At 42.9% G+C, this 14,260-nt stretch overlaps 7 protein-coding genes across 8 annotated transcripts; 4 read left to right on the top strand and 3 right to left on the bottom strand.

Moving 5' to 3' along the window:
- The first annotated feature begins 429 nt into the window (after positions 1–429).
- LOC6569423 (COMM domain-containing protein 3) lies at positions 430–1,300 on the top strand. Its single transcript, XM_001995419.2, has 2 exons — positions 430–719; positions 785–1,300. Exons 1-2 carry the CDS (start codon positions 545–547, stop codon positions 1,246–1,248), a joined length of 639 nt encoding a protein of 212 aa, XP_001995455.1. The 5' UTR covers positions 430–544; the 3' UTR covers positions 1,249–1,300.
- A 232-nt stretch (positions 1,301–1,532) lies between these two features.
- On the bottom strand, positions 1,533–2,926 carry LOC6569424 (cobalamin trafficking protein CblD). The gene is made up of 4 exons (XM_001995420.2): positions 2,729–2,926; positions 2,394–2,614; positions 2,008–2,336; positions 1,533–1,940 (listed from the first exon to the last, which is right to left on the bottom strand). Exons 2-4 carry the CDS (start codon positions 2,599–2,601, stop codon positions 1,623–1,625), a joined length of 855 nt encoding a protein of 284 aa, XP_001995456.1. The 5' UTR covers positions 2,602–2,614; positions 2,729–2,926; the 3' UTR covers positions 1,533–1,622.
- Positions 2,927–3,041: 115 nt separating this feature from the next.
- LOC6569198 (neuferricin homolog) lies at positions 3,042–4,184 on the bottom strand. The gene has a single exon (XM_001995421.3). The coding sequence runs from the start codon at positions 4,152–4,154 to the stop codon at positions 3,309–3,311; it is 846 nt and encodes a 281-aa protein (XP_001995457.1). The 5' UTR covers positions 4,155–4,184; the 3' UTR covers positions 3,042–3,308.
- A 1,973-nt stretch (positions 4,185–6,157) lies between these two features.
- LOC6569199 (RING finger protein vilya) lies at positions 6,158–7,198 on the top strand. The gene is made up of 3 exons (XM_032741466.1): positions 6,158–6,611; positions 6,667–6,833; positions 6,898–7,198. Exons 1-3 carry the CDS (start codon positions 6,240–6,242, stop codon positions 7,130–7,132), a joined length of 774 nt encoding a protein of 257 aa, XP_032597357.1. The 5' UTR covers positions 6,158–6,239; the 3' UTR covers positions 7,133–7,198.
- An 85-nt stretch (positions 7,199–7,283) lies between these two features.
- On the top strand, positions 7,284–9,314 carry LOC6569200 (zinc finger protein 239). 2 transcript variants are annotated; one of them, XM_001995423.2, is made up of 2 exons: positions 7,284–8,260; positions 8,327–9,314. In XM_001995423.2, exons 1-2 carry the CDS (start codon positions 7,490–7,492, stop codon positions 9,248–9,250), a joined length of 1,695 nt encoding a protein of 564 aa, XP_001995459.1. In that variant the 5' UTR covers positions 7,284–7,489; the 3' UTR covers positions 9,251–9,314. The 2 variants fall into 2 exon arrangements, with proteins under 2 accessions (XP_001995459.1, XP_032597356.1); XM_032741465.1 differs by having other exon boundaries at positions 7,311–8,203.
- A 1,100-nt stretch (positions 9,315–10,414) lies between these two features.
- Positions 10,415–11,910, bottom strand: LOC6569201 (zinc finger protein 771). The gene is made up of 2 exons (XM_001995424.3): positions 11,115–11,910; positions 10,415–11,045 (listed from the first exon to the last, which is right to left on the bottom strand). The coding sequence occupies exons 1-2, from the start codon at positions 11,799–11,801 to the stop codon at positions 10,572–10,574; spliced, it is 1,161 nt and encodes a 386-aa protein (XP_001995460.1). The 5' UTR covers positions 11,802–11,910; the 3' UTR covers positions 10,415–10,571.
- A 66-nt stretch (positions 11,911–11,976) lies between these two features.
- Positions 11,977–14,125, top strand: LOC6569530 (mitochondrial import inner membrane translocase subunit TIM50-C). The gene is made up of 5 exons (XM_001995425.2): positions 11,977–12,335; positions 12,440–12,599; positions 12,660–13,188; positions 13,327–13,450; positions 13,522–14,125. Exons 1-5 carry the CDS (start codon positions 12,116–12,118, stop codon positions 13,710–13,712), a joined length of 1,224 nt encoding a protein of 407 aa, XP_001995461.1. The 5' UTR covers positions 11,977–12,115; the 3' UTR covers positions 13,713–14,125.
- The last annotated feature ends 135 nt before the right edge of the window (positions 14,126–14,260 follow it).

Here is a 14,260-nt window from a genome sequence, read left to right on the forward strand (position 1 = left end):
TTCTCCAGGAAATTTAGAGGAGGAATCACAAGGAAGGGAGGGACACGCAGGCTGTACAACATCCACACAGCCAACACAGCAGCGAGCGGACTGGTTTGATGGAAATATTTGTTTTTTTTTTATTTATAAAAGGATACCAATTTTTTGTTAACTTGCCGCCCAATATATCGCGGTCGAATTACTCCTGAGCCGATAGCTAGCCGGCTGAGCGATATATTGGTGCTTTCGACAGGCAAGGCATAACAATTGTCAACTAAATTTGCTGAACTGAATATCAAATTTTCGCAGGCAATAATAATAAGGTGATGTTATCGGCACACCATTCTTCGATAGACTCAATATATGAATATATCGATATGAGGCTTATCGACGATGACGGCAATGCATATTTCAACTTGAAAACTACGTTGGCATGCTGTACATTCGCACGAATGTAAATACACTGTAAACGTAAGCTGTAGCTTGTTGTGCATGGCAAAACGCCCAGCTGTTTATTATTATTATTTTGGATATTCTTAAATACGGGTATACAAAATTTTGTTTAATGGCCACCGCGACACAATTTCCATCCACATCGAAAACAACGACAAATGCAAATAATGGATTGTTGTCAGCAACCGTGGTTTCTGGTCTTAAAAACTTGGGCACAACGCTAACAGCTGCCATAAGTAAAACACTAATTGCCAATGCATTGAAATTGACACTCCATCCAGATGCAAGTATGTCGCTTTGTTTGTTACTTTAATCCATAAAATGTATGCACTCAGTTGTTTTTTGTTAATAGTTATAGCGCCAGTGCCCGAGATATACGCAACAAATGCAGCCAGTGCCAAACAGAGCGAATATGCTGTCGTCACACTATACGCAGTAGCCACAAAACACGGATGGGACAGTGGGATGCTGCGCCAACAACTGGAGTCACTTGTACTGCACGCCAGTGCCATTGACGAACTAACACGTGTGTACGATGACAATCGCAAGGATCTTGTACTGCGACAACTGCAGCTGGGCCACAATTTCCCCCACATTACCGACGTACAGTGGCGCATTGTGTGCGATGCAAAATCATCAACGCCTAATTTCAGCAGCGGTGCTCCACACTTCCACATCAATCTAGGGCACTATCGCCAGAGCAGCGGCGAACGCATCACCATTTTGGAGTTCATGTGCAATGCCGAAGAGTTGCATTCGCTAATCAATCGCCTGAAGGACATTGAAAGACACTGCAATCAAGTGGCAAACACTTAACACACCACATAGTCGAAAACCAAAAACAGTAAGCAAAATCAGTTATTAAATATATATATATATATATATATATATATATATATATATATATATATATATATATGTGTGTGTGTGTGTATGTGTGTAATTTAATTTCAAATGTATAACAAACTTATGCAGTTGTAAATATTTGTTGGTGTGACAAGTCCAAACAATAACTTGACAATAAATACAGTTGTCATCACTTATCGGCGTTTTTAGATTTTGTCTTTCAATTACGTTACTCTCAGCTAGCTAGCCATTGCTATCGCCATTATGCTGCTATTATTATTTTGTCATAATTGGTAACAGTTGAAAAAATTTTACTATGCAAATTACAGAATCGTTTTTGGCTGTCATTGCGGCATATCGTCAGCTCTTAACTTGAACTCGGCGGGCGCCAGCAGCTCAACGAGCAGGCCATAATCATTGGGCGCTGTACAAAATACTGTGCCTGAGAAGCAAACATTATCGTTCTCCTCGGCGGTGATAAGGACACATTCGTTGTAGATCGAAAGGCACATATTTACGCCACGAAAGCGCGAGTCTTGTTTGTACAAGGTGGAGCCGTCTCTTGGTAAATAGTATGGCCGGCCACTAAACGGATTCACAAAATCAGACCAGTAACCCAACGACAGCAAGCGATCGCTTATTTCTCTGGCCGCCAGCACAAACTGTAAATTATACAATAAATTAAGTGTGAACTGAATGATTATGTTTTTGGGATAGTTTCTTGCTTGCCTTGGCTGCTCCCTGCTCAATCTCGCCCTCATAGCTGAGCGTGAGTAGCGTTATGGCATAGTCCTTCTGACCGATTGCACGCACTGGGAACAGCTCAAAGATGGAGTCGCGTATCAGCATTGGACACTGACAGCATGCAAACTCCAGACGTGATTTGTCGACATTTGGTTCCCTAAAGAAATTGACTAGATGTGCCAGCGGCTCCATCAGACACACGGTAGATGTATCGCCCTGCCACGCCGGACCTGTCGCATTTGGCAAATAGAAGCGATTGTGACGCTTCGAAGTCAGCTCCCAGTTGGGCTCGCCCTCCCAACTATTGAGATCGTCTGCGGAAACATTAGATAACTGTGATTAATCGCTGCTAGCTGATAGCTGCTACTTACCATCATCAACGCCGCGCGACTTGGTCACAATTTTAAAGGGTTCCCCCGCATCGGAGCGCTTCGAATAGGACGCCTGGCAGCCAACACATTGAGCTCGAAACGTCTTCGAGGTAAGCAGATAACTCGACATACTATTCGGCTGCAAGGGCTTCATATTTATGTGGTTGATCAGGCAGCGTCCAAGTATACGAGTCAGCGTACGCGACATTATATCATAAGCTCTACAAAAAGCAAACGCGCAATTATTCGCAAATCGACCTTATCCCTCTCTCTCAATATATATATACATATATATATATATATATTTGCACATATAGCACATTAAATATACTTACTGGCAATAGTCGAAATGTGAAGAAAAGAAAAAATAATGCGAAAATGCGTATGTGAATCTAGTACTTTCACGTATAATTTTGTATTTGGTTTGAAATTCCTTAATGTAACGTCAAAAGTTGAATTGCCTTCTGTTTTATTTTTTTCTGTGACAATATTTATGTTGGCGTTGTGTTGACTGTCGATTGTCAGCGGCAATCGAGTCAAAAAAGCTGACGGCTGCCTACAAAGTTGCCATATAGTCAAAATAATAAAAGCACAAAATTAGTAATTTTTTGTAATTAATTTAAAGATCGAATCAAAATAATATGTGAATTTAGTTTTAAAAAAATTTGAGAAATTTTATTGAACGTGAAAAATGTACTAATACATAAATATAACTAGTTGTATATACATTTTATTATACCGTTGCAAAGGGTATTATAATTTCGTCGTTAACGTCTCCAACCTGATTAAGTACCTATATATATGTAGCTCTGTTTCTAAAGTAATCTTAATGAATCTGAAAATATATCCGTCCGAATCGGACAGCAATACAGGAAACAAATTTTTATATTTTGACTTTATGTAGCTGACAAATTTCTAGACACGATAAAAACATTCAAGTGCGAGGGGCGCACAATTGTCATAAGATTTAAAGATGGGATCGTTGAGTTCCGCTTCGGGCACGCATGCGCAGTGAAAGTTCTTCTTGTCGCGATTATACAGCTTGCGTGGATAACCGGTCCAGTCGCGCAACTGGCCATCGCCGCTGGTTGTCGTGCACCATACGCGAGTGCCCCTCGCCTCGGACCACTCGATGTTGCAGCCGGGATAACGGTTGCGCAGCTCATCAATTTGTGCCTTGGCCAACTGGGCCTGCTCCAGCAATGCCAGATACTTCTGATGGTAGACGGTCGACTTGCCCGTCTCGTCATAAAAACGTCCAATGACCCTGCCAACATATTTGTATTCCGTTTCGTAGAACTGCCGCCATTTGTCCAGCTCGATCAGATTATTCGGTTGGAGACTGAGCACATCGTCTGCCGTCTCGGGATCGTAGTGCTCAAATTGTCCGCTCACAAAGGAAACGGACGCATCGCGACCCGCAAAATAATTGTAACTGCAACCAGGTCCGTAGTGCTTCAGGCCGCGACTCACATCAAAGACGGCTCCGAGCAGCGCCAGATAAATGTCGCCACCAACCTTCTCCCCGTTATACGTGGCCAGCTGTGCGGGCGTAAAGAGCACGCCGCGTGGATCTGCATTAAACTCAACGGCAACACTTTCAGCGTGCTCCTCGCTTCTGACAGTGGTGTCCAAATAGCTTCCGGCTGTTTTTTGAATTAGCTGCAGCAGGTCCTTCTGATAGAGTTTGGCCACCACGGCAATTATGATTAGCATGCATGCAATTCGATATTTTAGCAGTGGTTTCACAAAACCAAACATTTTGCTGCTGAAACTAAACGTAAACGAGTTTAAGAAAAGAGCTTAGGCGCAGTACGCTGCTCGCTCTTGATGTGAGCAATGTCAATATATAAATATATATGCAGCAATATTTTCTTTTTTGTTGTATTTTTATACCCTGAACCCGTTAAAAATGGATAAAAAAGGTATAATGGTTTTGTGCAAAAGAGGCGGAAGGAAGCATCTCCGACCCCATAAAGTATATATATTCTTGATAAGTGTCCGTGCGTCCGTCCGTCTGTCTGAAGACGCAGATCTCAGAGACTTTAAGAGCTAGAGACTTCAAATTTGGAATATAGGTTCTCGTATACCCGGCGCAGATCAAATTTGATTTATTTGATCGATAACTGCCTCCGTTTCTCGATTATCGATACATTTAAATTTCCGATAGCAATAAATTTATACATAATATACATATGCATATTATTGATCAACTTCCTAAATTCCATCAAGATCGGTTAAGAAACATGTTATGGTCGGCAGATAGATCGATAAGCGAGGGATATCGATGGGAGACCATCTTCAGAAAAATAGGGAAGAAAAAAGGAGAAAGAGGGACCGCATGCGCATGCGCTGCAAAAAGATATTTAAAAAGAAATTCAAATAAATTATTAAGTAATTATATATAAAATAAAATAATGTAAAATAAATAAATGTAAAGCAAAAGAAAAATAATAAATAAAAATAAAACAAAAAAACATTCAAATCGGCTGCAGCAACAGGCGGAACTATCCATCGCCGCCATCAAGGAGAAAATCGCCAGGGACAACTGGACTCAGGAACCAGGAAGTCGAAACCCGGAGTCCCGGAGACACCTCGGATTAAATCAAAACACCTGTGAGTTTGTTCCCGCCTAACTGCGGCAGAGTGAGCCAAAGACGGCTGATCGGCCCTAACCCATGCAATAGTGATGCTCATTTGTCACTCAGTGATGCGCACTTTTGAAGCCAAATAGAAAAAGAAAAGAAAAATCATAAATATTTTGTAAGCTTTAAGTAGATAGGTGAATTTGTATTAAATATATATAAGCGAATTTAGTGTTGGCCAACAAAATGTTAGGGATCACGATGTCGCATGTATCTCATGAGTTGTAAATTAGTCTGAAAAAACTGAACATGAGGTGGTAAATTAATGTGATTGGGTGAGATGAAGGCATAAGAAACAAACGAGAAAGGAATAATTGTGAAAGGGAATTTCTCCAGGAAATTTAGAGGAGGAATCACTAGGAAGGGAGGGACACGCAGGCTGTACAACATCCACACAGCAGCGAACGAACTAGTTTGATGGAAATATTTTCTTTTTTTTTTTTTTTTTTTTTATTTATAAAAGAATACCAATTTTTTGTTAACTTGCCGCCCAATATATCGCGGTCGAATTACCCCTGAGCCGATAGCTAGCCGGCTGAGCGATATATTGGTGCTTTCGACAGGCAAGGCATAACAAACAGCCAAATTATAGTCGAAATTATATCCTCATATTGATCTAATTTCTATCAGCAGCCGCAAGCATTTTCTGTATGCATCAATATGGGAGCGCATGTGTGAGAAAGAGATAACATGATAATCGACGCGAGCGTCAATATGTCTTTGTGTGTACTCTGCAGACCCCCGTTACCCCGGTACGATGGCGTGTACGTATATACACGTTGTACGTTGTTGCCAGTCGGCTAGCATCAGTTCGGGCTTGTGAATAAAAACATGCGCTGCTCGTTTCTTTTACTCTTCAGTGCCTGAGGTTACTATAAGACCTGCTCACATTTGGGTGCAAAACTTAATATAGGGAAATTTGCCAATAGTTTTAGAATATATTTAACAGCTAGGTTCAGGGTAAATCGTAGTCGAGCTCTCTCGACTACAACGCTCTTACTTGTTTATTTATTAGTTTGCTTGTTTGTCGATTATTGATATTAAAAACCACTTAACGATGTTTACACTTTGTGTTGAGCTGCGTATCTAGCTTACTGACTCTTATTGTGATGTTATGGTACATAAACAGCTGATTTTCGGTCATACACCGTTATTATTATAAAAACTTGAGTGGCAACCTCGGAAATCAGCAAAAGAAAAAATGACAAGCGCCACCGGTAAATGTTCACAAGTTCCAAATAATATGGACACGGCGAAGAAATTGTGGATACACTGCAATAGCTGTTTCGATTTTTATATTGATCAGCGGATCATATTTTTGCTCGCCTGCCAGCACCTGGCTTGCGAGAAATGCGTCACAGCCAGCATTGGTCGAAAGGCCGGAGATGCACCCTCCTTTATGTGCCCGATATGTGGCAAAAGGGTTCGTGGGCGTCAGGTGAACAATGCGCTGCCCACAAATCTCAAGGATATGTTTCATCCGGAGCCGTGGCATGATGGTCTGCCCCATGACGTCATCGATACCTTTCAGAAAGACCATCGAAAGAGATTGGAAGAGCACATTGTGAAAAAAGTGGGAGATTCTGTCTACAATTCCAGATGGATATATTTTTATCGTACTTTTGCAGGCAAAAGAAATGGAAAAGTTGTACAAGGACATGCAGTTGGCATACAAAGTGTGTCAGAAGCAATATGTGGAACTGCATCGGAATCGTATGGCACGTAAGCAACTCGAGTTTCGTGCGCGCCAAATTAAATATCAAACTGAAATTCAGAGGATGGAGGCCCAACGACGGTAAGAGTGTTACACCGGAGAGCATCACCGCAAGAAGATATTAACATTCCTTAATCCTTTTTAGGCAACTCAAGCAACGGAAATTGGAGCCTTCAATCGAATCATCGCAGCTAACGTCAGATATCCCGATATATCCCAGATATATATATTCCCGTTCCCGGACAGGATCAACTGTACCGTTTGGGATATCACAAACAGGGTGTGAATCGCTTTCCTCAGATGCAGAAACGAAAAATTCGACAGTTACTTCAACTATTACCGGTTTTAGCCATCATAATAATCATTCATTTCTTTTGTAGATTTTAAATTTAATAACATGAAGTATAAGTTGAATAAAAAGTTAATTCAGTTTATATTTACGTTAACCAACACTGCTCATGTTATGTGCTTCTTCTTCGCTTGCTGGCTTCTTTGCTTGCTTGTGGACCGATTGCCACCAAACGACGCCATTTTGAAGCTATCGAGAGTGTGTGACTGCATATGCCAATACAATTTGTGTGTGTTTTTTTTTTCAAACTCAAGACAATATTACACGCGAATGGCAAATAGAAAAGAAGTTGCGCATTAAAATCGGCGCTTTGCACTTGCAATTTGTAAACAGTGGTAACAACTGCGAAAGCTAAACAATTTTGTTGCATAGGCAAACGGGGACCACCATGAGCGGCGGCGGCAGCAAGTCGGGCGTTGTCCTCAATTGTCGCACATGCACCCGGGCTTGTAAACAATACAAATCGCTCCAAGATGAAATTGAGATCGGTCCCGAGGGCAGCACCACGTTAGCGCACATGCTCCACTATTGCTCGAATCTATCGTTTGAGCCCCAGGATGGCGCCGCAATGCCCCAGCACATTTGTATGCATTGCCTTCAGCTGTTGGAGCAGGCGTTTAATTTTAAGCGCATGGTCATCGATTCCGATGAACTGCTCCGTTTAGGTCTCGAGGAAGTCGATAACACGTCTAATCCCAATCAAAATCCCAATGCCACTGACAATAACAACCAGGAGTACGTAATGATTGAGCTGCTGGGCGATGAAAACGGTACCGAATCTGGGGCCAAATCGAATGCCGCAACGTTTGGCGAGTCGTGCTCTGAACAGGAAAACGATATGGAGCCAGAGGCGGAAGAAGATGAATTTATTGTCGATAATCCGGAGTTAGATGCATATGTTGAGACAGAAGATGCACTCGATTTCCAAACGACAGACATTGAGTATGTGACAATCAAAGCAGAATACGACTCGCAAGTTGAGGACGAAGATGACATCGAGATTATGGACTCGCCCGTCGTCGAAACGGTCAACGAACAAATGCAAATCCAAATGCTTCACGATCACATGGTCATCCTGTCCGGCGAGGAGCACATCGATGAGGTAATTGGCGAAGTCGAAGCCGACGATATACTCGACATCGAGCGCGAGGAGCATTTGGTATATAAATTGAACTAAATATTTTTATTTAAAAATATTCAATTAATTCCTGTTGTTTGTTTGCAGCTAACGGGTGATAGCGAGGAGGGTGAGGAATTTCTGGATGAGTCAATGGCCGATGGGGGATCGCTACTGGTTGTCGCCGGACCTGGCAGCGAGGTCCTGCCCCATGTGTGTAATGTGTGCAACAAGGCGTTCCGACAGCAGTGCCGTCTCAATCAGCATATGCGCTCCCATGTGGACGAGAAACTGCACAAGTGCGAAGTGTGTGGAAAGAAGCTGAAACACTTGCGCAACTACAAGGAGCATATGCTGACGCACACGAACGTTAAGCCGCATAAGTGTTTGGTGTGTTCCCGCTTCTATCGCACCACATCCAGTTTGGCTGCCCACATGCGCACCCATGCCGAGGACAAGCCGTACAAGTGTGATCAGTGCGGACGCAGCTATGCGGCGGTCGATCATCTGCGACGGCACAAGCTGACGCACACCGGTGAGCGTCCATATGCGTGCGATCTGTGTGATAAGGCCTACTATGACTCGTCGTCGCTGCGTCAGCACAAGATTAGCCATACGGGCGAGAAGGCGTTCACCTGTGAAATCTGCGGGGTTGGCCTCTCACAGAAATCGGGCTACAAGAAGCACATGCTGGTGCATTCCGGCGAAAAGCCGCACAAATGCCCCATCTGTGGGCGTGCCTTCACCTTCACCAGCAACCTGAACGCCCATTTCCGGCTGCACTCCGGCGAGAAGCCATTCAAGTGCGACAAATGCATGAAGGCATTCCCAACGAAAAAGCGCCTCAACAGCCATCTGCGTGTGCACAACAAGGAGGCGCCCGTCACGACAACCAGCAATATTATCAGCCCTGGCTCCAATGGGCAGTCGGAACGGACCGCACTGGTTGCAGCCGGCCGTCGGGCAGCCATCAATATGACCGATGGTATGGATCATCAGGTATCCACATCCAAGGTGGTTGTGGTTCTATAAACGCCCTAGTTACGCTTTTGTGTTTAAGTCCAAATCTTTAAATACACATATGTACAACAAGTGATAACGATGCAGTCCGGCATATGCCGATCTTTGAAGGACATCGCCAAACAACGTACCAATCAAATTTGGTGAATGTAGCCTTAAAATTGTGACCACTTAGTGGACGTAGCACTCCAATTTTTTTTACTTTGTCTGACGCGGGCACAGACCAGTGTATGTTCCAAGTCTCAAGTCTCTAAACCTTCGGTATCAGAGTATAAAAATCAATCTATTAACACTATTTGACTAGCTTACCAATTTTGCGATTCCTCGCACAATATATATGTGTATGTATTGTGTATCCTGACAGATATTATATATATTTACTTGATCAGTCAGGTTTCTAAGTGCGTATTCGCCAGTTTGGATTTGAATGTTATTTTGTCGTTTTGTTTTAAGGGTGCGAGTGATTGGACTCCAATAAGAGTATTTTATTTTCGGCAGGCCTAAGATAGTTGTTTTTTTTTCTTTCTTTTTTATATATATACCCTTGTATTTTTTTTAATAAGTTGTACTCGCTGAGTTTGAAAACTATCTTGCGTGGCATATATACGTCTTTTTGATTTGATCACGAAGTGGACTCGACGTCCGACCCGATCAGAACACTATACAATATAACTGCCATATCTTTCGGTAGAAAGATAAGTTTTAAGTTGTGGGATTGAGATAGGCGTAGACTATCCAGTCGTGACACAGCAAACATATTCATTAAAAACTCTTACAACCACATTTCCGGACTAAAATATAAAATATATATGTCAGCATGTTAAGTCCGCACTATAAGGGTGTCGTGACTACAATAGCCGTTCACTATTGTTCTTTAAACATATTTCGATATTACCAAATATCAACATTGACTATGTAATTTGTCATTTTTCTGAAAATATATATACATATATGTGATTTATTAACCAATTCTCAATTGCGCCATCTAAGCAATTCAAGCGTCTGGTAAAGTTTTGTCAACATTAATCCTTCACAGATATTGAAAGGGCTGTAATTAGTTGTATTTCGACAATATGTGCGTGTGTGTATATATTGTAAAATTTAAAAGTTAAAGAGAAAAACAAAAACAAATTCAAAGCAAGCCAATAAAAGAAAAATATAACTTTTAGAAATATATAATTTTTACGATTTGCCAGCTCTATTTTATAGATTCCTATTTGTGTTTGGACTACAAGAACACCATTTTTTTGTTTGAGATACATTAATTTCAGTCAAAAGACGATTTAGTAAGAGCTTACATTTCAAATGTTTGTATTTGTAGTGCTTAAAAACATTAAAGAATATTTGGTTGGTTTGCATTCAGGTGTGCTTTTAGTGGGGCCAAAGCATTTTTGGTAGGGCTGCTCTTCCGAGTGTGGGAACGCTTGTGGGCAATCAGATTGCTGGAATAGCGAAAATTGCGTCCGCAGGTATCGCAATAGTACGGCTTTTCGCCCGTATGGATGAGCATGTGCTTCTTATAGCCGGACTTTTGGGTCAGGCCCTTGCCGCAGATGTTGCAGGTGAACGGCTTGACGCCGCTGTGACTGTACAGGTGGGAGCGCAGCGATGATGCCTGCCGATATGTCTTGCCACAGATGCGGCATTTGTTGGGATTGTTGGGATTATGGAGCGTTATGTGTCCATCGTACGCATTACGCGTCTTAAATGAGTCGCCGCAAATCTTGCACACAAATGGCCTGTCATCGCCGTGCAGCTGCATGTGATACTTGTACGAGTTACTGGTGCTCAGCTGCTTGCCACAGATCTGCAACAACAACAAAATTATGTGTTCATTTTTGTTTCTATTAATTTTCAAATCACATTATTTTTTTACGGGACACAGGAGGGCGGCATTGACGGTTTTGGGTCGGTGTGTGCCACGCAACTTAATGCAGTTGGCTTTTGTGTGGCTCGGTTCGTGCTCCTCAAAATCCTCGTCGGGAAGATCAAAGTCCACTTCGAAAACCTCAACATGCTTATCACCGGCAAAATCAATTTCATCTTCAGTAATTTCCTCGGGCGCCGGCTCCTCCGCCTCCGCCTCCCTCTCCTCCTCCTGCCCTTGCTCCTCATCGTCCACCTCGTGCTGGTGATCCTGCACAACCAGCGCTTCAGTTTCATCTAGCACATAGACAAAGTCATCGGTGTCCGTCAATTCCAAATCAACATCCACAACATCTGACAGCGATTTAACTAACGATGGAGAGCAGGACGAGTTTGCCAATTTGGATGCATCGGCATTGTGCATGCGTAGCATACGATCTGTGCGTAACGCTGTGCCCCTAAAGCCAACCAACTGGGTTAGCAGCACGACACAGCGCTTGCAGATTTGACTGGGCAGGAAATGCTCCTCCTCGAGCACTTGCAGACTGGTGCAGTAGCTGAGCTGCGCAGCCAGTGTCGTCAGCTCGCCGGAAATCATGTGGGGCTGGAAGAGCGAGAGAGTTTGCAACGATGGCACATTGCAAACGCGGCATATATGCTCTGCACGCTTCTCAAGCGTATCTTCCGAATTGGACATGTTTTTTTTTTTATGTTTCTCTCTCAGTTCCCAGTTCAGTTGTTGTTGTTTTTTAGCTTGGCTTACTTGGTGTTTACGCGCACAATTTTAGCAGCTCTAATTGACAGGAGTTGCCAGACTTTTTTTCAGTCAGCTGATGCGTGCCTAGTGTGACCAGCTGACACACAAGCATATATGTATAGAATTTTCGCAGCCATGCCGGTTAAGTTCTAAAGGGGGTTCGATTGTTGCTCAATTGAAAGCGAAAGAAAATCAACATTTACAAGTGAGGACGCGAAACGGCATTTGTACGCCGCACTTGAAATAACACAGAAATGAGCATGGCGCCAGCGACAGTCATTCAGTTAATTCGCTTAGGCGCGCCACGTGCGCCTCTTTCCACATTCGCCAACCGATTGCGGCGCACATTTTCATTGAATAATCACCAGTCGCTGCCACTGTCAACCTTTGCCTCGATTCACATCGCAGGCAGATCGCGGGCAGCGGATAACAGCTGGTTTGGCAGAATCAACAGAGGCTACAGCCAGAATACCAGTAAGTAATCGACACTCGTCCACACCCCCTTTGTGGGCCCTTTGTGTTCACTTTTGATTACTTAACAATCACTCTCCCTCTCACTCACACAAACGCACGCACAGAGGAACCGGCAGCTCCACAGGAGACAGCGGCGCCATTGCTATCCAAATTGTTTCCACAGACCTCACCCGATGCAGGCGGGAATGCCGAGCAGGAGCGCAAGAAGCGCGAGGAGGATGAGGCCAAGGAGAATGAGCGCGCCTGGAAGCGCATGAAACTCGGGTTAGCCATTGATCCATTTTTTCTTTTTGTTCCAATTTATTTTGATTTTATTTTTTGAAGCTTTGCCATTTTTGGCGGCGGCGGCATTGCCACTGTGCTATGGGGCATCTATCAGTTTGGACAACCGGAGCAGGATGCCGAGGGTCAGACGATTGAGGATGAGTTTACACACAAGCCGCTGGTGCAGCAGTATTTGCAGCGTATGTGGAAATCGTTGCATTACTATCAGAAAATGATTCAGGAACCGTCGCGGGCGAAACTATTGCCCGATCCGCTCAAGCATCCGTATGTGCAGCCACGTTATACGCTCGTCCTGGAGATGAAGGATGTGCTCGTGCATCCAGATTGGACATATCAGACGGGTTGGCGCTTCAAGAAGCGTCCGGGTGTCGATCACTTTCTGCAGGAATGCGCTAAAGAGTTTGAAATTGTTGTCTTCACTGCCGAGCAGGGTATGACCGTGTTTCCCATTCTGGACGCATTAGATCCCAATGGCTATATCATGTATCGTCTGGTGCGCGATGCCACCCATTTCGTTGACGGTCATCATGTCAAAAATCTGGACAATTTAAATCGCGACCTAAGACGTGTAAGTTTGCATCCTTAATCCTTAATAATAACTACCAAACCGTTACAAACAGCAACAATTTAAGTACTCCCCGCAAGGATAAGCCATGGAGATGTTTTTCTATGATAAAAAATAAAAATTGTGCTTTTTGGTTTGCAGGTGATTGTCATCGACTGGGATAGCAATGCAACCAAAATGCATCCGGACAACACATTTGGCATTGCCCGCTGGCATGGCAACGACGATGATGGCCAGCTTCTCGACTTGGCCGCCTTTTTAAAGAGTGAGCTGAAAAAAAAATGGAATATAGAAGTTTATTTAATCCACTTTTAAAAAAAACAATCTGAATTGCAGTCATTGCGCAAAATGATGTTGACGATGTGCGCGAGGTTTTGCATTATTATCGCCAATTCGAGGATCCCATAAGCCAATTCAGGGACAATCAGCGCAAGCTGGCCGAGCAAATGCAGGAGGCTGAACGCATCGAACAGGCGAAACCGAAGCCAATGGTCAAGCAATGGTCTCGCAACATTCTAGGCCGCTAACTGCATTTGAACAGTTGCACCACGCTAATCCCACACACAAGCCATAGTCATCGTATATTTAAATATATATGCAGTAGTCCTTGTACACAGTTCTAAACCACTTTTACATACACCCAAAGCAAAGAAAAACAAAACAAAAATCACGTTCCCCAAGTTATAGTGAAAAGAACATGACCACAATGAAAAAATGCATATTCATAAAAAAAAAAAATCCCAAATCGTACAACGAAAAATTGAAAATTTTATCGGTTCATGTAAGCAATATCCCCGATTTTTTAAAGTTTTTTTTTTATACAAACAAAATCTGTTGTTTTATTCATTAATTTTTCTTTACCTTTGCAATGTAATTATCTAACCGATAATACAAATAAAACGAATTCAAATACAAGCAACAATTAAGTTTCGATTTGAAATGCACCAATTACATATTTAATATAGGCCTATTGGTTCTATCACACCGATTATCGAAAAGTGAAAACTTTTGAATATTTGCGCGCCCTTTGCTTGGTTGGCATCGTGTTTTGTTGGTTTTGCCCTTTAGATATGAA

Source organism: Drosophila grimshawi, unplaced genomic scaffold (assembly GCF_018153295.1).
Source record: "Drosophila grimshawi isolate 15287-2541.00 unplaced genomic scaffold, ASM1815329v1 contig_848, whole genome shotgun sequence".
Taxonomy (NCBI): Eukaryota; Metazoa; Arthropoda; class Insecta; order Diptera; family Drosophilidae; genus Drosophila; species Drosophila grimshawi.